This window comes from Cercospora beticola, chromosome 6 (assembly GCF_033473495.1).
Source record: "Cercospora beticola chromosome 6, complete sequence".
Classification (NCBI taxonomy): domain Eukaryota; kingdom Fungi; phylum Ascomycota; class Dothideomycetes; order Mycosphaerellales; family Mycosphaerellaceae; genus Cercospora; species Cercospora beticola.
The window spans coordinates 1,374,735-1,400,367 of NC_088940.1; the positions used below are offsets into that span (position 1 = coordinate 1,374,735).

The 25,633-nt window shown below is 53.6% G+C and overlaps 9 protein-coding genes across 9 annotated transcripts; 6 read left to right on the forward strand and 3 right to left on the reverse strand.

The window, feature by feature from the left end:
* Positions 1–5,940: 5,940 nt before the first annotated feature.
* RHO25_009600 (uncharacterized protein) lies at positions 5,941–9,573 on the forward strand (the record flags this gene model as incomplete). Its single annotated transcript, XM_023601128.2, has 2 exons — positions 5,941–6,151; positions 6,245–9,573. The coding sequence occupies 2 exons, from the start codon at positions 5,941–5,943 to the stop codon at positions 9,571–9,573; spliced, it is 3,540 nt and encodes a 1,179-aa protein (XP_023453540.2).
* A 625-nt stretch (positions 9,574–10,198) lies between these two features.
* RHO25_009601 (uncharacterized protein) lies at positions 10,199–11,158 on the reverse strand (the record flags this gene model as incomplete). Its single annotated transcript, XM_023601129.2, has 2 exons — positions 10,199–10,287; positions 10,339–11,158. 2 exons carry the CDS (start codon positions 11,156–11,158, stop codon positions 10,199–10,201), a joined length of 909 nt encoding a protein of 302 aa, XP_023453539.1.
* A 366-nt stretch (positions 11,159–11,524) lies between these two features.
* Positions 11,525–12,709, forward strand: RHO25_009602 (uncharacterized protein; the record flags this gene model as incomplete). Its single annotated transcript, XM_023601130.2, has 1 exon — positions 11,525–12,709. The coding sequence occupies one exon, from the start codon at positions 11,525–11,527 to the stop codon at positions 12,707–12,709; it is 1,185 nt and encodes a 394-aa protein (XP_023453538.1).
* Positions 12,710–14,327: 1,618 nt separating this feature from the next.
* Positions 14,328–16,022, forward strand: RHO25_009603 (uncharacterized protein; the record flags this gene model as incomplete). The annotated part of the gene is made up of 1 exon (XM_023601131.2): positions 14,328–16,022. One exon carries the CDS (start codon positions 14,328–14,330, stop codon positions 16,020–16,022), a length of 1,695 nt encoding a protein of 564 aa, XP_023453547.1.
* A 490-nt stretch (positions 16,023–16,512) lies between these two features.
* NUC1 (nuclease) lies at positions 16,513–17,583 on the forward strand (the record flags this gene model as incomplete). The annotated part of the gene is made up of 1 exon (XM_023601132.2): positions 16,513–17,583. The coding sequence occupies one exon, from the start codon at positions 16,513–16,515 to the stop codon at positions 17,581–17,583; it is 1,071 nt and encodes a 356-aa protein (XP_023453546.2).
* Positions 17,584–17,901: 318 nt separating this feature from the next.
* Positions 17,902–18,221, reverse strand: RHO25_009605 (uncharacterized protein; the record flags this gene model as incomplete). The annotated part of the gene is made up of 2 exons (XM_023601133.2): positions 17,902–18,087; positions 18,144–18,221. 2 exons carry the CDS (start codon positions 18,219–18,221, stop codon positions 17,902–17,904), a joined length of 264 nt encoding a protein of 87 aa, XP_023453163.1.
* Positions 18,222–18,759: 538 nt separating this feature from the next.
* Positions 18,760–19,430, forward strand: RHO25_009606 (uncharacterized protein; the record flags this gene model as incomplete). The annotated part of the gene is made up of 2 exons (XM_023601134.2): positions 18,760–18,918; positions 18,975–19,430. The coding sequence occupies 2 exons, from the start codon at positions 18,760–18,762 to the stop codon at positions 19,428–19,430; spliced, it is 615 nt and encodes a 204-aa protein (XP_023453164.2).
* A 665-nt stretch (positions 19,431–20,095) lies between these two features.
* RHO25_009607 (uncharacterized protein) lies at positions 20,096–20,449 on the reverse strand (the record flags this gene model as incomplete). Its single annotated transcript, XM_023601135.2, has 1 exon — positions 20,096–20,449. One exon carries the CDS (start codon positions 20,447–20,449, stop codon positions 20,096–20,098), a length of 354 nt encoding a protein of 117 aa, XP_023453161.1.
* A 2,130-nt stretch (positions 20,450–22,579) lies between these two features.
* RHO25_009608 (uncharacterized protein) lies at positions 22,580–24,185 on the forward strand (the record flags this gene model as incomplete). Its single annotated transcript, XM_023601137.1, has 4 exons — positions 22,580–22,930; positions 23,059–23,496; positions 23,553–23,804; positions 23,874–24,185. The coding sequence occupies 4 exons, from the start codon at positions 22,580–22,582 to the stop codon at positions 24,183–24,185; spliced, it is 1,353 nt and encodes a 450-aa protein (XP_023453167.1).
* Between the last annotated feature and the right edge of the window lie 1,448 nt (positions 24,186–25,633).

Consider the following 25,633-nt stretch of genomic DNA (forward strand, 5'->3'; position numbering starts at 1 on the left):
TGTCGGGCGCAGGCTCTACTGGCCGGCCAGGAAGGTGTGCCTGTTATTGATCGACCATCAGCGACCGCGTGCCTGGCGCGCACTTATCCTTGGAGCAGAGACCGGCAGGCAGAAGGACGAGGAGTGGTGCGGTATGCGCTCGAGCTGAGCGCAGTGGTGGCCTGAGGGCTAGGGTGTGAGGATGCTTTCAGGGTCGGCCGGTCGGTGGAGGAGCGAGCGTGGTGCCAATCGTGGTCTGTACGGAGTGGTATTCAGCGATTGTGTGGCAATCCTGCCTCGTGCTGCTCGTCTATCCCTGGCGCTGTGTTGACGGCGAATGCGCAGTCGCTCTCGCAGGTGTGAGCCGTGAATTGCACGTCGTGTTCAACAACGTAAGCTCTCCGCAGTAGCGTGATGGCGCAGTCCTGGACGGAACGCCAAGACCACAGCCAGCAAGCCACTCGAAGGTCTCCGTTCCTCTGCACGTGTCGACTCCGAAACGTTCAACACCGACCGACCGGTACGACGAAGCCGATATACCATCATGCTACCTCTCTCGAACAGAATGTCGCTCCGGCGATTTCACAACATCCACCAGAGAAGAACGTTCTTGGGGCTGCAACGCACTCCAACACCACCACCGAAAACAATGGCGCTACTTGTACTACAAGGCCTCGGAATCGTCCTGCTCGCGGATTATGCCATTGCCTCAGTCACTGGAGAAGCTACTACTGTTAGATCCGTGGCCCAGAGCGCAGGCTACTGGCAGGATGCACCGCCCTTCCAGCAGGCACATGGGCAGAAGAAAGTGGGGGAGCAAGAGAACGTCTGATACGATGCATCCTTGTGGCTCGCTTCCTTGGTCAAGAGCTGAAGACATCTTTGCGACCATTGATATATGTATCAGAGCATCGGCTGGCAGACCAGCAGAGCAGCACTCCAGCGCCGTGCAATCTTCGATTCTACGGCAATCACAATGGAGCCTTGTTGCGGGCACATTTTCAGCTTCACATCTGTGTCTTGCCCCGGAGATGCCATGTTACGGATACAGACGCAATCAAAGAGTCTGATCGCGAAGTTCCTGAGCAACGACTTGGAGCACGTGTCGGTCCGGGAGAGCAGGGATCGTGCACGCAACCTGTCACAGGGTCATAGAACAACAGTTCCTCTAGCTTGAGCATGAGCACATCGCCCGTGTGAACGATCAGTCGCAAAGTGGTCAACCAGACTCACAACCACCTCGCTCGGAACCATGTCCCTTAGAGACCGGGATGCCACCATCAAGGCTACGGTTTTACCAAAAGCAATCGCCAAAAAGCATTCTCTTCCTCCAAGCATATCCAGGGCTTAGAGCTGACTGGCTGGTCTCGGGCAAAGCTGTGCCACAGAGACCGCTCTTGAACATGACTACCTTCCGCCGATGAGTTTGGTTCATGTCCCCATGCTGCGATGTTGCCGTTGATGCGAAGCCGACACGACAGAAAGTCCTGTTCTGGCCACTGCCTCAGGACGAGGAAGGATTCCTATCGCCGCCGACAAGTCTCCAAGCCGAAAATCGCGCATCGTCCTTTCCGGTCGACAAGCCGTTCGAAAGAGCAGCGGCACGCACGAGATCGAGATGTTTCCGCTGCCGTGTGGAGATAGACCTCAATCTCCTGCATATCTCGTGACTTCTCGTTAATTTTGCCCTACTTGTACAGCTTGGTCTCGACATTGCTCCGATCGACATGAGCGGCAATGCCTGCTAGCCCCTACTGCCATCTGCTGCAATCTGCACAACGAGAATACAATGCGCCGAGGCCAGAGCGGTTGATCGCGCGCACTGCGGCAGCATACGATTTTACACGTAGCCGCGAGGAGGCTTCTGCTTATCAGATGGCGAAACCCGGGTGCTGGCACTATAGTTCTGCGCAATTTCCATCTGGTCGGTACTCAAACTAGATCGCAAATTGCTGAGAAATCCCGAGGCCTTTGCAGATCTTTCCTATCTGGCAGGTGGGATCGGAAGAAGCTTGATCGAGTGCGCAACTGCTCATTGGTGGCCTTCACTATTACACACGCCGTGCATACTGCAGAGAAGACGATCTATGCTATGCATGTCCAGGGGAAAAATCGGATGTGAGCAGCAGAGCATATGCAGCCTCCGTGCCTGCACATGTATCACAAGATGTAGCATGCGCGCGACGTGCGAACAAAAAATGCCGAGCTTGATTCGAAGGCTCGCTCATAGCTTCACAGACCGCCCTTGACTGATGATTTGATGACAGGACGCGCGTGCCCGCCCTTCGACGGGTCGCGTTGCATTGCTACTGGCAAAAAGGCCCGTCTTCTTCACACCATTATAGGCTGATTTCTCGTCCCGGCCGTGAAGAAACCGCGTGTCTTGGGGCAAATCTCATCTCAAAGGCGGCAGGGACGGCAGTAGATCTACCAAGTCTTCAAGCCTCGCAAACTTCGCACACCTCTGATCGACCGTTTTCATGGGCAAGTACAGGCGACGTGCCGTTTTCGCGGCACACACGGGTCGTCGAAGACGCGCCGGGGGCGTCGCGCGGAACAATCCTCCCAGCTTGTCATGACTCGAGCTCCCAGCAACATCACACCGAAGGTCTGGGTCCTAGTTGTTGGTGGAAATAATGAGGCACAGAGGTATGGGAGAGATGGGCGGCACAAACACGCTTGAGGCTTCAAGCCTTTCAGACTAGCAGGTGACGTTCTCACACATTGTGCCGTGCTCTACTACGTCGCAAATGGCAAGCACAGAAGTGACAGAACGGCTAGCTTCCAAATCACAAGAACGCCTCACGATTTTTGCCGTCTGATCATCAGCGGCGTTTGTGGTATGCCAGGGTCGCTGCAAGCAGAAAGCAGATTTTCTGTTCTTCTGTCGAATGGCGATACGATGTTCTTGTTACGACCCTTGGCAGGCAGTTAATCTATTTGACTTCTGTCGCAGTAAGAGTCCACCCATGCGCTCACGTGGAACAGGGAAGGGATTCGCGTGTGCGCGCACGAGGTAGCGTTGTTCTATGAAACGGCCCAAACGTTGTGATGAATGGTGACGAACTTTCTGCAGCAGAAGTGTACAGTACGAGCGTTACATCCGCAGCACGTCACAGAAGAATAGTGATGAAGATGCACTGTGCTTCACATGCTTGACCAGGATGACCCATGAGTGCACTCGTGCCGAAGGGCACGCTTCTGTTGCTCGATTTGACATCACACCGAGGGGGATGTGTCAACGTCCGAAGGGTGAAGAACTGAAGATGGCAAAGCTGTGGACGCGAAGGATTTCGGGGAATGGCAGCTCGTGCGTCCTGGCTTGCATAAAACAGTTCGGCTCCTTGAAGTTTGAATCGATGCCGTCCCGTGCGCGTCTTGTGGACTACGAAGGTTCGACGTCGCGTACTCGTGAAGCCACTAGAAGTGAAGCGTACCAGATTCGAAGCTCGTAGAAAAAACGTGAGCATGTCGCCAGAGCGGCAGCGGGAGGCACAGCATGATTGCCCAACGGTTGAGGAACCGCTCGATCAAATGTCGATCAGCATCAACTCCACTTTGTGCAGATACAGTGTGGCGCTATGTAACAGGTTTGCTGGGCATTTCGCTAGAATTTGATCAGAAGAATGAGAGAAGGAAGTCCAGCTTCCATGTGAGAATACGAACACGCCGTGAGATCCCACGTGCTGCTCGGCAGGGCGACTTGCCTCTTTAGCTACTGCGTATGCAGAGATGGAGCACCTTGTGCCCCAAGCTTATGCATGAGGACTCCGAGCTGCACGGTCGGAACCATACAGCTTGTAGTCTGCAATACGCAGGTACGAGGCAGCAAGCCCGACTTTTGGGTGATGAAAAAGATCATCATCTTCGTGTGTTGCGATGGCTGATGGCCGTCTCGAGCGTACATAGGGTACATCGCATATCTCCCGACATTCCCGGGAGCTGTTCGAGCCACTTCGTCACTCTGAGCTTACACTGAACAGTGATTTGATTTCTCAAAGGCCCCAACAGGGCAATGAAGTGACAGGTGGCCGGAGTTGCGGCCGTGTGAGTGATGATCAGAGCCTTGTGGTTACCGCTCGCCCAGTGCTGACATTATTGGGACTTTTGCTCATCAATGTCGCCATCGTAAGAAATGTGGCATCGAGGGAAGAATCGACAGGTGGCTGCTGGTGGAACACTGGCATGTCGTGGTAAATTGCTCGGAGTGGATTCCGCTTGTCATCCCATGCATAGGATCTGGGCCTCACGGCGATGAGGATGCAGCGAAACTAGAGTGTGTTGGAGCACAAATCTCAGATTCCTTCCTGCCATTGCGTTCGCAGTCAGTGGCCTAGAACTTTACATAGAGTCCCGCCGATGTTCGGACGTGATGAGTCTGCAGAGCAGAGGATATATGAAGAATTTTCCTGGAGCGAGCGACCATTTTATTGGTAAGATAGGTGTTTTGGCCTGGAACAAGAGTGTTTTGAGTAGCGATTTTGATCATACCATCGTGTCGGTCAAACACAATGATGGAATCTAGGCTCTCGGTTTTGGCGGAAGAAGAGTTTGCGCTGTGCATCATTGTCTGCAGGACGGCAGAGTATAGGGGGATCTACCGGACCGACAGTATTTCAGCAGTACGTCTGGGATGATGATGGAGCTCATCTCATCATCCACCGGAGTGCTGATCGCACGGTAAAGTGCGGATGAGTAGCGCCACTCGACATGAGTTCTCAGTCGTCGCAGCAGTATTGGTGCTTGGCAGGGCAATCTTTGATTGTGGCGTGCGGGTATCCCTGAGTGCGCCATCTCTGCCGTCGCTGTCAATGGTGAAGGATGCACGGGATGGAGTGAGACTCGGTCGAAGTGTTCTGCCACTCCACAACAATCGTTACAGGAACGTGGCAGCTGGGCTGAAGACTAGCAACGAATGCAGGCTAGACAGTGATCAAACCCACGACAGCCAAGATGCTCGAGGTGTGCAATGTTGGGGTCAAGCTTGGAGCGATGTGTTTTCGTGATGATGCGTCCGCTCGAGCACGGTCGCACTCTGTGTGCCTGCCCAGAGCGGACGGCCGCTCTGTCCACACGTGGTTTCACGCCTGCCCGTCGCCGCGCATTGCACCTTCCGCGCATCGTCACCATGTCGTCCACAATATAACCACAAACCGGCTCGTGCAGTCATCATCAACATGGAGCTGCAACGCTGCACGAGCGTCGGCAGATAGCCGCGTGCCGAGAGATGCCAATGCCATGGACACATGCCTGCCACGCCGCAGCAGAGGCACGAACGACGGCGAACCACGGCGCTGGGCGGCGTGCGTGGTGACGGCGGCCATTCAGCGCCCATCCCATGCATCAGCAGACGCGTCGACGATGCAGTGAAACGGGCGTGTCCCGGGCGGTGGGAGCGCTCACGCTCGTCTCACGGAGCCCGATTGATGAGGAGCGACGGTGTGGCCCACGGACAAAATGCGGCCTTGTGGACTGATCAGCGGCAATACCAAGGGGGGCCCATGCACGCGCTGTTCGTCGTTTCCTCCCGCGACATGCACCGAGCTTTCGCTGCAGGCGTGGATCGAGCTAGTCGTCCGGGCGAGAGCAAGCGTGCCTCTCGGCCATCGCTTGCCTCTGCCTGTGCTTGTGCTGCTGGCGCGCGGCGTAGGTTTGCGCAGCATCTTCACCGGGCTAGCTTGTCCGTCCGGACGCAGCGCGCGCAGTGGAGATCGCTGGACGTGTCGAACGTGGCAGCCATGCTTCGCTCCAGGTCATATTGCTGCGCTGCTCTGATCAAAGAGCAGCATTGCGGCACAGCGGCCTTTTTCTCAGTCTGCACTTTGACCCGAGTCCACTCTCTCGCGTGCCAGACAGGGTTGTCGCCTGGTGTCTGAGGGCTACTGCCACTCTAATTTAGAGCATGACACTACGCGAACCACTTTCATACGGAAGAACAGACCCCTTGGGCGCGGAGCTCTTATGTCTTCATCGCCGCATCAGGTCGCCTGGCGCGCGCAGCACGCAAACTTTGATGCGGCGGAACAACAGCGGTCCAAAAGGGAATACTACTCGAAGAAGACTGTTCAGAACCTAATTGCCACTGGCCTGGTCGCCCCAAACTCGATACCGGCCCCGGCCAGCAAGAAGCGAACAACTGCCGGCCTGGTCGGCACCAGCGTCAATGAGATAGGTACGAAACATCCCCAGTGATCTGTCTTGCGCCATCACCACCGCGACTCTCAATGTGGCAGCATTGAAGGCTGACTGTAGCTTGTTGTCTTAGCACCACCCCGGCGAAGCAAAGTCTACCAGGTGCTTCCCTCTCGCTGGCTAAATTTGGACCAACAGTCAATCCGCTCGTTCAAGAAGCACACCTCATCAAGCTCCAGCAGCAGCACCATCGCCGGTGCTCCACCGGCTTCTACGTCGAGGCAGTCGCTGCGCGTGGAAAACAGCGACCGCAGCCTGCGTGCTAACACTCCAGTGCCTCGTCCCACCGAGATGTTGGGCACCAAGGGTACGAATCGACGCGAAAGAACCTTTGTGGGCACGGTCTGCGCCGCCTGCGAGGAGCCTCTGGAGCATATTCTTCGCGGGGAGCGCATCCTGCAACTTTCATGTGGCCATGTCGCCCACGAGGCTTGCTTCCACGAGTTCATCAAGGAGTTCGAGATTCAGAACTGCCCTTCATGTGACCAGCCATTGGGATACGACAACAACCGAAGCGCCAACGTCGACTTCGATAACTTGAACAAACTCGTGCAAACCACTCAACAACCCGAACCGAGAGAGCATGCCCAAGATGCCGCATCAAAACCGTTACCTGTGCCGAGAGAACTCGATCTGTACCAACAACGGCCCGAGACGGCAACAACGGCACCTCACAGCGCTCCACGATCGAGATCTTCGCGAGAAGACCTTATCTCGAGCCCATCTCAATCAGCAAATGCTCGCTTTGATCAACATGCGGCCGCACAACAACCTCGAGCCAGACGCGCGAGTGGCGAGACTGGTGCTGCATCTAGCGGCTACGCAGAAAGCCAGCCACTTAGTTGGAGGCGGCACGAATATGATGTCCAGTCCATGGAAGCGTCTGTTGCCAGCCCTCGACACGTTAGCAGCAGTCCCACGCCGCCGCCACTTGTCACCGTGCGAAGTGAATTCCCGACGCTCACCAAATCTCGCCACCAGCAGAGTCTGACATGCTTGGTCACGGTGGAGGTTACCGATGGCCAATGGCACACACGCACGCGCGAGAGTCAGCTCCCGGACCGCGCATTGTCGACACGAGAGGGAAGCATCAAACCAGCCCCTCGATTACGGCCTATCTCGGACCAGAGCAGAGCCGTAGATAGCGTGCTCGAAGACAGCGCTTTATTGAAGGCTCGAGAAGACCTTTTCCGACGCGTCGATAACTGGCATGGCTTGGATTTTGGCAAGTTTGGCAAATTACTACTGCACGACATCATACAAGTGGGCAAAGACCGGCAGACCTGGCAGGAACTCGAATGCTTCCTCTTCGCTGAAATGTTGATTTGTGTGAAGGAGAAGAAGATCGTTGCGCATGAGAGTCAGTCGTGGGACGACTCAGAACGAGGGCCCGTGAAATCGTGCTGTACCTTGAAAGGATCAATCTTGGTGAAGAAGCACTTGAGCCACGTCGAAACATCGTTCGAGCGCGATGTGCTCACACTACAGCTTACAGTCGCCGAACTTCCGGTATTCCATCTGCGCTTCCGCAATTCTAATTTGTTGGACACATGGCGGAGATCTCTGGACGACATCATCCATCCTGTGCCGGCCCCTTCGACGCATCACGAATTCGATCCGGCATCGTCAGAAGAGGACGAGTATCATCCCAAACGATTGCAGAGGGTGTCGTCGATTCAATCATCTCACGGTGGTCGCTCACAGGGCACAGCGCCCACCGAATATAGTAACTCACGCAGCGATGGCCGAGGACTTCCTCTGGAGAGAACCTCATTACATGTACCCATCGATCTTGTTCTTGTGGTGCCAGTCACACCATCCATGCAGGGATTGAAGGTGAACCTACTCCGCGACGCGCTTAGATTTCTGGTGTCGAGTCTGGGCGAGCAGGATCGCATAGGCCTGGTTACATTTGGATCCAGCAGTGGCGCCGCTCCCCTTGTCGGCATGACCACAAGGAGTTGGAACGGATGGGCAAAGGTCATAGACTCCATTCGACCTGTTGGAGTCAAGAATATCCGCGCGGATGTGGTCGATGGCGCTAATATTGCCGTGGATCTACTTATGCAACGCAGGACTCGCAATCAGCTCTCCCATGTTCTAGTCATTAGCGACTCCTCAACTTCGGACCACGACAGTGTGGACTTCGTCGTCTCCCGAGCAGAAGCCGCCAAGATCTCGATCCATTCGTTCGGCCTTGGTCTGACGCACAAACCAGACACCATGGTCGCCATGTCTACCAAGACCAAAGCAAGCTACACATATGTCAAGGACTGGATGATGCTACGGGAGTGCTTGGCGGGCTGCTTGGGCTCCCTTCAGAGCACATCTCACCAGAATGTGAAGGTCAGACTGCGCCTTCCTGAAGGTTCTCCGGCCAAATTTGTCAAGATCAGCGGCGCTCTCCAGATCACGAAGCGCGCCACAGGTCGAGATGCGGAAGCCTCGCTTGGTGATCTGCGCGTTGGAGACAAGCGCGACATCTTGGTACAGCTTGCTATACAGCCTGACACGTCTACTCCCGACTCTATACCTACAGATCCCTGGGAGAACATGATCTCAGGGCTCGAGGCGCTAGGCCCAATGGAAAGCGAAGAGTCTCGGCCAATGTCCGTGGAAGAGCTTCCACTCCTGCAAGCCGACCTCACCTGGAATGATATCCTTCGTGACGGCATCATGTCGCAGTCTCCGCGACCATCGCTGCTTGCGATCACCATGCTGCCGACCTCGTCTAGAAAGAGCTCTCTCAAGCCTTCGACGCCTCCTATTCCTCCCCATCCTCTTGTGGTGCAACGGCGCATGGAGCTACTCACATCTGACATGCTCTCACGTGCCCTTGGCCTTGTGGCTCGAGGTCAGAATGATCGCGCACATCATCTGCTTGCAGAGACGCGATCAATCCTCAAAGGCCTTGGCAAAGGCGGTCTTCCCCCACTGCCAACGCCTCCCCCTACTGGCGCTCTGCCTGCGACACCACGACAAATCGATTCTGCAAGAAGCTCCCCTCGCGAATCGGGCGTTTCATTGACACCTTCTGGGCGACGCTCGCCCTCACCTCTGATGAGAGATTCGCAAAGCCCCATCAGTTCTGGGGGAAGCATTGACCGAGCAACCATGACTGCATTGGACTCGGAACTCGAATCAAGCCTGGAGTGGATCTGTCATCCCACTGTATTTGGGCGTGACACTCGCAAATCCGTCCTTCAAGCCATTGGAGTCATCAGCTCCCAGCGTGGCTACACTTTCCGGACCCCATCGGAAAACCTCTGGGCACAACGAGTACCAGGAATACGACAACTCGCGGATCGCAGTCGCGATTGGCGCGAGGCTGGCGAGGACGAAGCCCTCGTGGAAGTTTCAGAGCCGAACACTTCTACCGGTTCCTTTCAACACTATCGCTAAAGATACCCCCTTCACAGTTACTGCCCCAAGGGCGGGACATGATGACTTTACGACCCAAACGTGATACACATATATCCTTCTTACATGTGAGCATGGAATTCTGCCACTTTTATCATTGAAGCTCGCCTATTAAGGCTCTCGAGCTGTGGATATTTGGATCTTTTCTCTTATGTATAGCTGGGCGAAAAGAAGGAGAGGGCCAATTGGGATGTACAGCACCGCATTAGTTTTGGCCAGGATTTTTGTGTGACGATATTGTGAGCTGAGAAGATAAGATATGGTTGTGCTTTTAGAACGTGATACCATATTGTGTTGAATCTGAATGTCGATATTGTTCTGTCATTGTACTACTTTTCTTCTCATCGCCTAATTGTTCCTTGTAAGACGGTCTGAGCAACACGTGAAAGCTGCGCCAAGCTCTCGCAGATTTCTGCCATTAAAGACGAACTACTCAAGTACGAGTGATTGAACACGGAAGATTAAAATTACAGTCTCTTTCATTCGAGACGAGCTCGTGACTATGCAACGTCTATGCTATGCTGCTGGGCTGCGATCATGCGCGAAGACTGGCACTGTACTCTTCCACGCTTTGTGCATGTGTCGACCATTTCACTCCTCGTCGCTTTCAGCGTATGAACGGAATCTTCGTCCCAGTCTTCTTCCTGTACTCAATGTACTTGTCGCCGAAGAAGTTGACTAAAAACTTCTCCTCGCCTGCCAGATTGTTAGTTGTAACGGTACCTGTTTGCTACGATGAACACTTACCCTGAATACGTCTGTAGAAGAATTGCCACAAAACGATGATGTATCCCACCAAACAGATCTTATTGCCGACCAGGAATTGCGTTCCGATGGCCCACCAGAAGAAGCCAAAGTAGCTGGGATGTCTGAAGATGGAGTACAAGCCGTGAGTTACAAGCTTGTGGTGCTCTTTGTGCTCCCTTGCGATTACATGGTTGAAGCTTGGTCCGGCCTGCGCCATTGCAAGGCTTCTAACGAGCTGGCCGACAACGATTAAAGCAATGCCCAGGGCGATGGTGAGAGGGTTGACGAATGTCTGGCCATATTGGGGAAAGAAGCGACTGACGATCAACTCCAATGTTGCACATCCATGAGCGGCTTGGTAAGCTCTGCCATTGTTGAACAGCAGGAAACTCTCCGCTCGCAGTGCCGGAGTGTTGTATCGAGCAGTGGTGAAGTACTCCAAGAAATGGAAGAGCGCGAGACTCGTTGCGAAGGCTGGAAGGCGCCACCACGCGGATCCCAGGACAACTGCTGTGATCGTCCCTGATATGCCAGCAGCAAAGACAGTTCCCAGGAAGAAAGCTTGAACCCCTATGTAGGAGAGGTCGCGAGTGCCTCCTGGAAAGAGAGTGTCGTCCATGGGCAAAGGCGCTGTATCGACCGCTTCGTCCTCCCAGTCCGTGTCCGGGATGTCATCTTCTACGGGCTTCGAGTCGCCGACATTGCTGTGTGAGGTAGATGGCAATGATGCTGGATCTGCCGAAGTTGCGGTTGAAGGAGCCGAAATGTGACCGTTGGCGCTGCTGGCAGCCGCGGAGTTGGATGCCGAAAGGCGGGCCATGGTGGGCTTCTTATTATTACTTGTCGGGCAAGTGGTGCTTGGGTCGGTGGAAGTGAATCGTACGCATGCTGGAAGTCGCAGATAAGAAGAGTCATACAGCAGCGTCTTTCATGCGCTGGCTCGTTTCGTCTGTATCCGGTCATCTGCTTTCTTGACGTGCACAATCCTAAGAGCAAGGCAAACTTGACAGGGAACTTCGGCTTTTGGCGCGCCGTTAAGCGAGCGTTGCTCGTGCCTTCTTTGTTCACCTTTTTTGACTTCCATTTCAAGATCTTCACTTATGCGCATGTGAGTGTCAGACGTGCTACAAGTCGCGATATTCAGCGCAATGTACGAGGTCGTGGTCGATAGAACCGGACCGCAGCAATGCCGTCCATTGAGGAGGCGAAAAGGCAAGTCAAAGCTGGGCTGAAGAGCCAGCAACGGCACGAAGTAGATCACGACGCAGTCCTTGCCAGTCTCTGGGACGAGATCGATCATCACAACGAACAGAGAGAAGAGCCTTACGTGCCCGAGCGACATCGCGAGCGCCATCGAAGCAGGGAGGATGGCTCTGGGCGCAAGACATCCAAGTTCCGCTTCAAGGACGGTGCTGAGCCCAGAAAGCGAAGACACCGATCGCGAGATGGAGAGCGTCGAACACATCGCAAGCACAGGAAAGAGCGACACGATGAAGCACACTCGAATGGAGAGGCAGCACACCCGTTCCCGCGAGAGCCTACGAATCCTGACCGCGACGCAAACGGCAACGCCAATGCTGCCTTTCAGGAGTCTCTCTTCGACGCGCTCGCGGATGACGAAGGCGCTGCATATTGGGAGAGCGTCTACAGTCAGCCCATCCACGTCTTCCCGCGCCCCAGCGTGGTCAATGCCCGAGGCGAGTTGGAAGAGATGAACGATGAAGAGTATGCTGCCTATGTGCAAACCAAGATGTGGGAGAAGAACAATCCTCATATTGTGCTTGACCGTGAGAAGAAGGAGAAGCAACGAAAGGAAGAGGAGGAGGAGAAGGCCCGACAGCGAGAGGAGTTCATCCGGCGCAAGCAGAGAGCAGCCTGGGAACGTGCTCAACACGACGGAGCGAAGAAATTCGCAGGCGTGGGCCACGACTACGATTACGTCTTTGACTTCGACGACAGGAAGGGCAGTGCATCGAAGCGTACCTCTGAAGGGTCTGCGCGTTCGCAAGAGTATGCTGATTCGTGGAAGCGATATCTGGCTGCCTGGGATACGCTTAAGCATGAGCTACTGAAGGGCGATGACAGCTCCGAACAACAAAATGATGCAAAGCCTCCTTCCAAGCGGATCCCCTGGCCGGTATTGGAGTCGAAACCAGTGATAAAGCCGAACATTGAAGAGTTCATGCGCAATATACCTGTGGATCCAGATGGTCGAACTAAGGAGCAGCAGCTCAAAGCTGAACGTGTGAGATGGCATCCCGACAAAGTGCAGCAACGCTTCCGAGGACAGGTCGATGAGGGCACGATGAAGATTGTGACGGGGGTCTTCCAAGTCGTAGACGGATTGCTCGAAGCAGAGCGCAAGGCTTAGAGTGAACGCAACAACTGCAACATTAGGACTGTGGCACAGCATATTCTATAATAACAACGTTTACCGCGCGCAGCTTACTGTTCCTGAATCCTCTACCGTTGCTGACGTGTCCTTGACACTGTGCAGGACAGACTGAGCGCAGCCCGGGCAGCAGAATCGTCGTAGACCTTGTCTCCTTGTCTCAAACGCAGCATGAAAACTGCTTCAGCAGACGCCAAGTGATCATGCGGGACGCATTGGGCTCTCTTCGTATAGCGATGAGCGAAATGGTTCCGCAAAGCCCCACGGCGTTGAGAGTGGACCTGTGGGTGCGCGCACAGCGCGGAGGTCTTGCTCATGAAGAGATAGGATTCCGAGCAAATTTCCAGCGTGACTCGCAAATGCGTTCTGCTTAGGGGGCAAAGATACGCCGAGCGCGACGTCGAGTGATCGCCGGCTGGCGCTGCCTGTAGCGAGAGTGACTGACAAGCAAGACCCAGCCCGCGCTCACCGCGCGCGGCGGCGCAGCACAACATGAGAGAAGCATAGATCTAAAGTGCTTATTACGCTGTATGCCAGGGTTATGCTGGAGATGCGAGGAAACGGCGAGAAATGCACACCATAGCCGGGCGTGTCGCTTTTCACGGTTTCACCCACCGGGATCGTGTTCCTGCGTGCGATGCTTGAGAGGCACAATGACGACGCGCTGTGGGCTGTGCAGCTCTCTCTGTGTGTGTACGCCATCCTTCGTGCTTCACAGTCTCCTTGTCGCGGCGATTGTGACTGGTGGATCGAAAATCTGCCAACGCTTTTGTCGCAGGCTGTTACGGTGGCCTCATGTGTCATCCTGGAGCGAGCTAACTTTCAGGGTATTTCCGCTGATTTCCCCGTGGTGTAGCATAGTCGCTGAGATCTATCGCGGGCGAGGGGCAGCAGCCAAGAGATGCGGCACGTTGCAGCTCTCGGGCGACGATTGGTACAGGACTTCGATGGTCGCGTGGACGAGGCGTTGAGCAACGGTCCTTCTGAAGGATCGCGCCGACTGAACATGGCGGTTTTCTTTTGCTCCAGCAGCTGCCCGCTTTCAAAAGGGCAGAGGCTAAGGTGAGAGTGCCGGGTCGACGCGTGGAGGTGGAACTGTTTCGCGGAACTCAATTGGCTCGCGTCTGGAGTTGCAGGGCTCGATCTCGACCAAGCGCCGACGCTGCGACCTTCACCTTTTAGCGAGACTCGGTGCATGGATTCACCCTCACCCCCCTTGGCAACCCGATGATGTACGAAGAAGGCGCAGTACGCTTCCGACTACACTTGTGTACCTAGCTGCCCTCGCCTCGCCGTCGTCGCCCTACGTGTCTTCCTTCATGCATACCAGGTCCAGGCATCCGCGTCCGACAGCGCTTGTTACAGGTCCGCAGTACAAGTGCATCGCACGCTCAGCATCTTCCACTCACAGCTTCTTGGTCGCACTACCATGGTCGTCCTCATAACCTATTGACTCAGCTACCAATACCGACGGCACCGCACAATACGAGCCCGGAATTCCTTTGTTGTTGCTTTGTTCACTCCGGTCCTCTAGCCCCTGGATCGCGAGCACTTGCAACGCTGGCTACGGAAGGCATTCGGGGATCAACCTGCCAGTATGGCAGCGAAAGATGGAGCGGAGGAGGCACTATTATACCGCGAGCAATCTGGCAGCAGTGCGGAATACGACTCAGATACCGAGTATGAGCTGGACGACTACAATGGCATTGGTTCAATCATAGCGATCGCAAGGAGACGGACGCCAAAATGGTGGAGGTCGAGACATCGAAGGAGAGGCTCTGGTCCTCTTTTCCACGCGCCCCGGCGGCGACGGTCACCCTTGTGCAGATTGGTGCAGCTCATAGCACTTTTTCCCTATCTGATATTCGGACTCCTGTTGATCGCTGGTGTCTTCTTCCCAGGATACTCCCATGCGCCCCTGCGCTACCAGGAACTGCGCGATCGGGTTCTAGTGTACGGACAATCTGCCAACATTCACAACGAAAAGGTCTTCATTGCAGCGAGCTTATACGACCAGGAGGGCGAAGTAGTTTCAGGCGAATGGGGCCAATCGGTACTGCATCTGATCAATATTCTTGGACCACAGAACGTCTTCTTGAGCATATACGAAAACGACCCTGATCCTATGGCCAAGGCCGCGCTCGATTCATTCTCGAAGAATGTGACCTGTGCAAAATCCATTGTCGCAGAGACACTAGATCTTAGCAAGCTTCACCATGTTTCCACACCGGATGGTACAAAACGACTCAAGAGAATCGAATTCCTAGCGGATGTTCGAAATCGCGCGCTACGGCCTCTGGAGGACGCAAACTCGGTGGCGCACAGCACTCGATACGATAAGCTGCTGTACCTCAACGATGTGGTCTTTGACCCGATCGATGCGGCGAATTTGCTGTTCTCGACTAACGCAAACGAGCTCACCGGCAGGACACAGTATCGGGCAGCTTGTGCGACTGACTTCATTATGCCGTTCAAATTCTACGACACATTTGCGACGCGAGATCTGGAAGGCTATGACATGGGAGTGCCTTTCTACCCCTGGTTCACTGGAGCTGGTAAAGCGGAGAGCAGGAAAGATGTTCTTGAACAGAAGGATGCCGTGAGAGTTAAGAGTTGCTGGGGAGGCATGGTGGCATTCGAAGCGATGTGGTTCCAAATGGATTTGCACACTCTCGCGGGCGACAATGTCCTCCCTTCTCGGCTACCCAAGACTCAGCCAGCACATCTGAGCTATCATCCTGACCCGCGGGACGCTAGTCATGAAGTGCTGCACATTGACACATTCAACTCCTCGTTACGGTTCCGGGCGGAGCACGATACTTACTGGGATGGGTCAGAATGTTGTTTGATCCATGCCGACCTCACAGCGATGGACCCGGCCTCACTACCCGTCAACGAAACTGGGATTTATATGAACCCATATGTTCGAGTCGCGTACTCGAGCTCAGTGTTGCCTTGGCTGCACTTCGTCAAGAGATTTGAGCGCCTGTACACACCGATTCACACTATTGTGGACTGGATAGCCAGACGACCTTCCTTCAACCCACGGCAATTCCAAGAACCTGGCGACGAAGTGATCGACGAAGTGTGGACCTGGGACGCAGAAAGTCTGGCAGCCATCCGCAACGGCACCGATAAGTCACATTCTAGCCTCACTGGGACATATAAAGAAGTAAAACGCACTGCTCTTCCCGGAGGCTTCTGTGGGGCGAGAAAGATGCTATACATCAACGAGGACCCCTCCAATGGTCTGGGAAAGTGGGCGTCGGAGAAATTGCCGCCTGTCGACTGATCGATGCGATCTGATTTATTTGCTTGCGTTTTAGCGTGGTGCCCTCCTGACTTGGAGCGGAGTTTGTATTTGCATTGCTGATCCCAAGTGCTGGAGAGACAGCTGTGAGTGGTTATTCAAAAGATCTGGGTACGGCCGTTCAGCATTCAGATGGTGTTTCTGGTTGTGGATGATATAGCATTGGAGCTTCTTTGTCGATACTTTCTATCAAACTCTCGCGAGCCAAGTGGCTCAGGCTGTTCAATCATTCTGACTGCAAGTGTTGCAATGATCTGTACGTCTGGCAGATGTCGAGAGATGTCAACATGAGCTCGTTGCACGTTCATGCATCCCTGTCGGCTTTTGCATGCTGATTGGGCAGCAAGGAACGCGCTTTCCTCACGCGCGCGTTTGGCTCACGTTGCTACGAAAGTATGGGAGCATGTGATCGCAGCAGCGACAGACATAAGGACAACGAGCATCGCACCGCTTCTGCATGTCAGGTTCCGCCATGTCCAAGGCCACTCTTGCTATTGTAGCGGGCGCCAGCGCTGCAGTTGGAGCAGCCACGACAGCAGCCATCTACGGCATCAGCAGACCAAAAGAGACTGTAACGAACACAATTGCAACCTCGACAACTACTTCCACAACATCGAAGACTGCACCACCTCCTCCATCCCCGATTCCACCGATTCCTCAGCGCGACGACCCGAGACATCCAATGCTGCCTCCTGTCGACCCTGCTGGTGTATTTCAATACGGTTTTCCCGGTCCCGTCTCAGATATTCGCAACGCTCCCTCGCTCACAAGCTCGTACAATCGCGCAACACGGAACCCACATTGGGTCGCAGAGCACATCACACCCCAATCTCTTCTCATTCAGAACGGCGATCGCCGGCACAGCCAATTCACAGAAGATGCCTCGATCCCAGAAAAATTCCGAGCGAAGCTGAAAGACTACTTCCGGTCAGGCTATGATCGTGGACACCAAGTTCCTGCCGCAGATGCGAAATGGAGTCAAGAGGCGATGGATGGCACATTCGCATTGTCAAACATGTGTCCGCAGGTCGGAGAGGGCTTCAATCGGGACTACTGGGCACATTTTGAGGACTTTTGCAGGAGGTTGACATCGTACTATCCTAGCGTGCGAATTGTCACAGGACCTTTGTATCTGCCGAAACGGGATCCCGTTGATCAGAAGTGGAAGGTCAGTTATGAGGTTGTTGGACACCCGCCAAATGTGGCTGTGCCGACGCACTTCTACAAGATCATCTTTGCAGAGGACGGGAAGGCTGGAGGGAAAGTGAGTTTGGGAGCTTTTGTGTTGCCCAACGATAAGATTCCGAACGACAAGCCGCTGGCAGACTTCGAGGTGCCCATTGAGGCGGTTGAGAGGGCAAGCGGACTGGAGTTTGCGAGTCTGTTGCCCCCAGCGAGAAGGAAGCAGCTGTGCAAGGAAGTGAGCTGCAGTGTCATCATCAAGGAGTACGCGGAAAGGCAGAAGGCTTTCACGAAGAGTCCGGCACAAATTCAGCCCAGCCCTGCGCAGCCACCTGCGCATACGCCTTGGGGTTCGAGATGATCGAGGGAGTTAGGTTGAACAAATGTTTTTGGCATCTGTTGTTGCTGCTGCTTACTGAGCGATCTGCTGCGATTGAGCGAAGCTTCTTTGGTATTATACAACCCGCGAATCATCTATGCTCACGCATAGTTCTGTTGTACACTATGTGCAAATGTATTGTTGCGTCCTCATTCTCTCTCTTACACCCTCGCTTTTTGCACACAATTTATGTTGCCGGCGCACAGCTGAAACCCTTTACAATGCTTCTTTTGACTCGACCTGTAGCAGCCATCCCTCCTCACATCACAATCAGACATTCTCGCCCTCCCATCTCATCCCTCATACCCCAGCAAACTGATTCCCCTGTCCCACTTGCCTCTGCACATGTCCGAGATATTGTTGCGACACAACATTCCATGATGACATGTACTTTTCCATGCAGGCTGTGTAGCAGGTTCGCTCGCCGCTCGATAGGGAAGTACCAGGTTTGGGAACGCAGCGCTCGAAGCAGTGCTCGTTGACTTTCTATCAGAATGTATTAGAATGGTGGGCGTCCAGTAGATGGGAGTGAGGTTACACACCTCCACGAGTGCTCGTGCATTTGCGAGAGCGACTTGTTGTCGGACTTGTTCCATGATTTGTTGCTTTGCGTCGGCCATGATTTCGGTGTTGGGTCGCGTGGTCTGGGAGAAGGATTTAAGGTGTGTATATACAGGCGTAGGCAAGTTGTTGGTGTGTGGGTGTGTGATCAGCTGTCAATGATGTCTATCGGAGGTGAAAGATGCTCGCCGATCGGAGTTTTCTCGGCGCTGGTCAAGTGAAGCGTGTTTCGTCACGACTGCAGCAACAACTCTCTCTTCCTTCCACAGCTTCCATCGCTGGCTGATATCAGGCATAATCTTGTTCCCAAATTCAGATCTATCATCTGCGAGGTAGGTGCAGCGAGGTCATGCGCGACGCTAGAGATCTTGCATCAAAGTCACGACTCACCTTCTTGAGGTTATTTTGGTGAATGAGCAGCCACTTATGAAGCAGGGACGTTTGCTCGCTCTTGCAACTCGCGTGCTTTCATCTTCAAGTTCAAAATTACTTCTTTCAAAACAGACACGCCACATTGTCTACTGCTCGAAACTCAAGAACACTCAACGAGAACACATCTACAGAAACCAACACTTTCGAGGCCGACTGTACTCAAGCATGTCTCCAAACGACGAGAAGCCACGCGCGCCTTTCATTGTCCGATTCTACGGGAACGAAGCCGAGCGCGACAGCAATGGTCGCAACCTTGACGAGATTCTGAATTTCGACGACTACGATTTGGAGGGCCACCATGATTTCATCCAAGTCATCTTTCCAGTATGTTGCAAACGCCCTCCCTTCTTGAAGTGTTGCTGAAGCTAACGATATCACAGCTTCCTGAACGCTCACCAATCAACCCAAGCGCACCCATCATCACCAAAGCCGTCCGTGACGCCTTTCTGCAACAAGAGCTCCTCCGCAGCAACCTCTTTCGCGCATTCGCTCGCATGGCGAGTTTCTACGCCTTCGATGCGTCTGGCACCAAGGAGGATCCCACGCTCGATCCAAAAGCAAATTTCACAAAGCTGGCTCGACAGACGTGGCTCACACGTATGGATCACAACCACCTTCGCATCACACGCATTATTCGATGCATGCGTATACTTGGACTCGAAACGGCTGCAACCAATTTCTACGATGCTCTTCGGGCAAATGAAGGCGGGAAGGTGTCTGAGAGAAGCATGATGTACTGGGAGCGTGCTGTCAAGCGTCCACTTCACCTACCGCCTGATGAGTCGAACGAAGATGCGATGGGTGTTGCGTGGTTGAAGGAAAACAATGCGTCGTGAGAGGCATGAGTCTTGAACCACTTTCTCTTGCCGCATGCCCAAACTGCAATAGGAAACGCAGGTTCTGGAGGGGTCTGAAGTTTTGCAACCATGGTCTCCGCATTTGGACATAGTTCCGTGACATGATGGTATCAGCACATTCAAAGCAGGTCAACGACGAAAGGGAAATAACCGCTCAGGGGGCATTTCGGCCTGAACGGAGACGAGTCAATTTTGGGTTGCGCTTGGCAGGAAGCAGGCCCATTTACAGCACACGCGGGATCATCAGGGTCACTTGTCAGTTACACATTTCAAACCGACCAGGAAACTGGTCGTAGTTCAGGGTCACTCGAGTTCATTTTCGAGTTCATAGACTGAGCTTTCGGTACAGAAAATGGAACAATGACAGATTGGAACACGAAAAAAGTTTTGGTTAAAAGTTTTTTATTGCCAGCTAATCACAAAGGCATAGCTATGGTTTCTTTGTTATTTTATCGACTAATCACAACGGTATAGCCATGCTGTTTTCAGATTGTCAGCTAGTCGCATCGGTATAGCTGAATCTTAGTTGTCAGAGCTGCTTGCAACGGCACAGCTCGAGAGTTTTGATGGGTCTGCGGATTTCAAGAAGGGTTGTTGGGGGGTTTTCGTCGGGTCACCGTCACGTAGAGAGGCCAGGGCCCACTCTAGTTGCGGTTGTCTCGCTTCTCGGCTTGGGCAGGGGCTGGAGCAGCTCCCTCCCCACCAGCTGCCTTGGATGCCTTCAGCGCAGCAGCGGCGTTCTTCCGGGTAAGTATGCGACATTGCTCCGTTGCGTCGTGCTTTCCGCAGTAGAAACACAAGCCCTGGTGTCTACGGCGTGCATACTCTAGCTTCGTGGTCTTACCGTCTTCACCGACGGGAAGAGCTTCTTCTTGGTTCAGCGCTGCCATCTTCTGGGCATGCTGTGTGGATTTCGAGAGGGCTGGCGTGATGAACTCCTCCGCTTCAGCGGCGGAGACCTCGGCGGTCGGGCCCTGTGCGTTGGGGTTGAAACGCATTGTCGCGTTGGTGGAGGTTTGGTGTGGGTTGGATGAGTGTGTGTTTGCGAGAATCGTTCCTGACGATTGTGTAGAGTTTGGGGCTTGCGGTGCTGTTGCTTCGTTCTGCTTTTCTCGTTCTTTGGTGAGGATCGAAAGTAGAGGGTGAGAGAGGTCCTTAAGAATGGCAATCGACGGTGCTGCAAGTACAAGACGATTGTGAATGGTGTTCACTTCTGGCAGTACAAAGGCTTTGTACGTATTGGATAATGCGTATATGATTCGCTAAAGCTGAGTATAGTGAATGGTCGAAAGTCATTCGTGTTCAAAGAGCGCTGTGAACAAAGCGTCTATAGTGACTTTGGCAGTCAACGCGGCTTCACGAGCCCCATCGAGCCAGTAATGCTGAAAGGCCGACATATTGCAAGATCGAAGGGCATGCATACTGCGACAATGCTTTTCTTGACTGGTCGTGCTTCCGGATAAACATTTTCTCCAATGACTGTGTAGGAAGCAGAAAGGTACTGTTCAGTGCTTTGATTCGAGTCCTTCCAGTCCTGTCCAATGAAAATGCATCATGTTGAGTGAGGATCGACTGGTGGGTGAAGAGAACCGCCCAAGCTGGTCTTGGGGCTGTATTTGAGCGGCAGATGGCATGAGCTATGAGAGTGGCCAGTGTTTGCGCGCCTGTTTTGAGGCTGAGACTGTCTTTGGTTGCTCGTAAAGCATGATCGTAATCGTGCTCCAAGACCTACTTCTTCGGACAATGAAGCTGATGGGCAGGACGACTGGGCCTGATGTCGTGGAGCGTTGTCGCCTAAGGCTTTGTCTCACGCCACCACGACCCCGGTCGCGTCTTGGCAGGACAGCGGTCCTGGGAAACTGCAATCGCTGTTCGGCAGCCGACATTCTGAGCTCGTCAACGACATCGAGCAGAGACATCCGGCAGAGACATGGCGCGTCAAGAGTCTGGGCCAGCACATATGTGTTCCAGCCCGACGCCACCGAGTGATCGAACTTCCAGCAGAGCTTGGCCGGAGCAAGCAGCCAAAAGCTGTCGCCTCCAGCAAGAACTGCGACAGCTCACGAAGCAGGCACCACGGCTCCCTGGCAAGTGACTTTGGCGTAGTTGCTGGGATCTGACTCCAGGATATAATAGCAATCGTTTGCAGTTCCAGAGCACTGGCAAAATGATCAGCGAACCATACATTTCCGCTTGATACGATCAAAGACGTACAAACTTGTCGCAATTGCAGTTCCAGCCTTGGAAGCTCCCAGACTTGCTGTAGCAGAAGCCACAGTTCGTCCTCACATTGCCCGTCGATTTACAGGACCTCCATTGTGTGTCTGGTCGATACTGCTGAGTCAAGCCAAATGCCGTAGGTGGGCTCTGATCCGCCGCCAAAACACATGCGATGAGAGACACGAAGAGGAGGCGTAGAGACGACATGATTGATTCTGGTGATGCGACAGCGAGTGTGAAGAAGCGACAGCTGACGTGTATGCAGATGGCGATGTCTTCACGAAGAAGTGCTGGACGATTCTTGGAACAGTACCTGTGCCGTTTGTCAATCGTATTATGCAGTCACCTCGCCGCACTAGGCGTTTAGTCGAACCATAAATCCAGCTGTGACGGCATGCTCCCGTAGGATCGATACCTCGGGTGGCATGAGCCATCCAAATTTGGAATGCATCTTCGTATACCACAGTCGGTGAAACCGGAAACGCTTTGAAGATCTCACTCCTACAGCTCACCATCGGATGCGACAGGGTGCCTCAATCTTCAACTCACAAGCATCGCATCAAGAAAAGTCACCGCGAAGCTTCCACGATTATAGCCAGAGCATTTCTCCGCAATCAGATCGACCGCGTGGCTGGCAAGAAGCTTGACAAAGAAAGAGCTGCGCGCTCCAAAGCTAGCCGACTGGGCGCCAAGAAACGTCCAGCCGCTCTGCCTCGAGCGTTCGCTGCGCCCCGCGTGGTGGAGGGGAACACGAGAGCATGCCGACAGGCTCTGCAGCCCGGCGATGACCATCATGGCGCCTGGAGTCTAATGTGGTAGGTTCAGGATGTCTCTCGTCATCCCAGTTCACATTCTTTTGACATCCTCAAGTCCATCAACGAAACGTCGACAGGCAAGGCGAGCTGAGGATGAAGCTGCCTACTCTGTTGGCCGCACCGCTGGTGGCGCAACTATGTCATGCGATTGACCTGAACCTGGACGACCCGAATTCCATCAAAGATGCCGCCAAAATAGCAGCGCAAGGCATGATGAAGTGGTATACTGGAAACAGTGCGCCAGGAGGTATTCCAGGTCTACTACCAGGACCGTATTACTGGTGGGAGGCAGGCGCAATGTTCGGAGCCATGATTGACTACTGGTATTACACTGGCGATGACACCTGGAACGATATCACTAAAGAAGCGCTGCTTTTCCAAGTCGGTCCCGGTGACAGTTACATGCCTCCAAATCAGAGCAAATCTTTAGGCAATGATGATCAAGTGAGTCCTGCCACTTTCAGACATGTTGAAATATACCAGTGCCATATCGTGCACAACCTTGCGCCGCCATTATGTGCGACAAGTTTGGTGCGACATGACAGAATCACATACTGATCTCTTGATTACAGGCGTTCTGGGGCATTGCAGCGATGACGGCGGCAGAGGTCAACTTTCCAAACCCAGAACCCGATCAGCCTCAATGGCTTGCACTGGCGCAAGCTGTGTATAACACCCAATTGGCGCGCTGGGATACCGCAACCTGCGACGGAGGCCTGCGCTGGCAGATCTTCCCGCTTAATACAGGGTACGACTACAAGAACGCCATCTCAAACGGCTGTTATTTCAATCTCGCCGCACGCCTGGCTTTGTATACCGGGAACGCGAGTTATCTGGCCGAAGCAGAGAAGACTTGGGACTGGATGGTCGGACCAGTTGGCATGATCAGTCAGGAGTATTACGTCTACGATGGTTCCGATGCAGATCTTGGTTGTACTGAGCTCAGTCACTTGCAATGGTCTTACAACGCTGGCGTCTTTTTATACGGCGCCGCTGTTATGTGGAATGTGGTAAGTAGAGCTTGATCATGTCATTTTGACTTTACAGTACTGACTTCTCACTCTAGACCGAAGGAGACACGCAGGCCAAATGGAGAACACGGACAGAGGGTCTTCTGGACGGAGCCATTGCAATTTTTTTCAAGAACCAGATTATGATCGAAGTCGCTTGCGAACAGGGGGCCAATTGTAACATTGATCAACAGACCTTTAAGGCATACCTCTCTAGATGGATGGCAGCCTCGGTCAAGGTAGCACCATGGACGCATGACAAAATCATGCCTCTAATCAGGCAGTCAGCGTTAGCCGCTGCAAAGTCGGTATGATATCTATCCCACGATCTACCGACAAGAGAGTTCTTCAAAATGAGGCTGACAGTGTTCATTTAGTGTACTGGAGGTGACGACGGAACCACTTGCGGAACTGACTGGCTCAACGGCGAATGGGACGGAGCCTTCGGTGTCGGACAGCAAATGAATGCTCTCGAGGTGATTCAGTCGAACATGATCGATGCGGTCAGCGGCCCGCTCGGCAATGGAACTGGCGCGACGTCTGTAGGAGACGTCAACGCCGGGACAGGCGGCGACGAGCCGTACACAGTGCCTGGCATTATCACTACTGCAGATCGAGCCGGCGCTTGGGTCTTGACTGTCTTAGTCGTTGGCGGTCTGAGCGGTACCTTCTTCTGGATGGTGGTGTGATTGACACCTGCCAATTGGTTGCAGAAAGCAATCTATGAAGACGGCGCTGGATGCATCGGCTGTACTGTCTTTGGTGCAAGGTTCTCTCAGGAGACGTAACACCATGTTGTGGCCTCTTCACTTCCGGAGGATGAACAAGACGCTGGAACAGCTTTGGACCTCAAGACTACGTGCGATCAATCGCGCATTGACTACTCTGACGACAGCAATGACCAAGCTCTACCGTGAGCATTATCTGCATTTCGAAAAAGCACGAAAGACAACGAAGATTATTGCGAGTTTGAAAGGAGATCCGCATCGACGGCACAACTTGGTGCTTTGGATCCTATGTCTCCACAGGCCGGCTCTCAGTCGATCACGTGTGGACTACAAGGCCGAAATCCCGCACTCGTAGCAGACGACCAGTGACATTATTAAACTGAGTCGACATTGGCACAGAATTTGTGCATTCTGGATGCATCACGATAAGAGTCCACTGCTGATGCATGTCTGGACTCTCACGACTAAAAGTGATTATGACCTCGATGTAAGAATAGCTGCAAGCAATCGGTCAGAAGGTATCAAGGAAGGAATTGGTACTCGAATCCAGAACATTCACAGAATAGAAAGAGAACACGCTGCACGTTTCACTTCTCAGAGACACGCTTTGTGTTGCAACACTCATGATGCAAAACAAAATACTTTCTGATTTGGTACTGTCTCGAACGACAACTGACAAGACACAGCCAGCACATCACGATGCGAGCAACAATGCGATAACAAAACCAGGCTTCTACCCTCCTCGATCGGGCAAACCACATTGTTTGCTTCCACAGACTGCACGTTCTAGCGAGCTACCGAAAGCCATGTTTGCCAGCATACTCATCACAGGCTGTGTGCTTCAGTACCGAGACAGAAGCACAAGAAAGCACAGGTGTGCGTCTTATCTGCTTCCCAGACGCTTTCGTCCTCGTAGTGCGTATTACACAAGAGCGAACAGACATCAGATCAACCGAGAGTGGAACAGTATTCCTCAGGTTATTCAGCGATCGAGAAGCCGGTTTTCTCATCGCCAACAGCCTCCTTGGAATTCCAACAGAAGAATGGCGGATCAGAGAATGTCTCTACGCCGCCTTGCACGAGCTATTAGAAGACGGCTGCCTTTTCATCGTGCTCGCAGCTCACCAGTCCGTCCCGAACAAGCAGCACCACCTCAGCAGCCACCCAGACCAACCAACAACGAAGAGGAGGAACAAGAGGATACAACTCAGCGTCGCAACGCAATCGCGCCATCAGAGCAAGACCGCCGCCCCATACCCTCCCCACCTTCCTCTTTCTATTCCATCACGAACTCATCACGTTCTCTCTCATCCCCTCCATCAGCAACAAGAGCAGCAAGTCTATCTACTCCGTCACTCGTATCAATCCCATCGACATTGCCGACCCCAAGAACCGCAACGACCCCAACA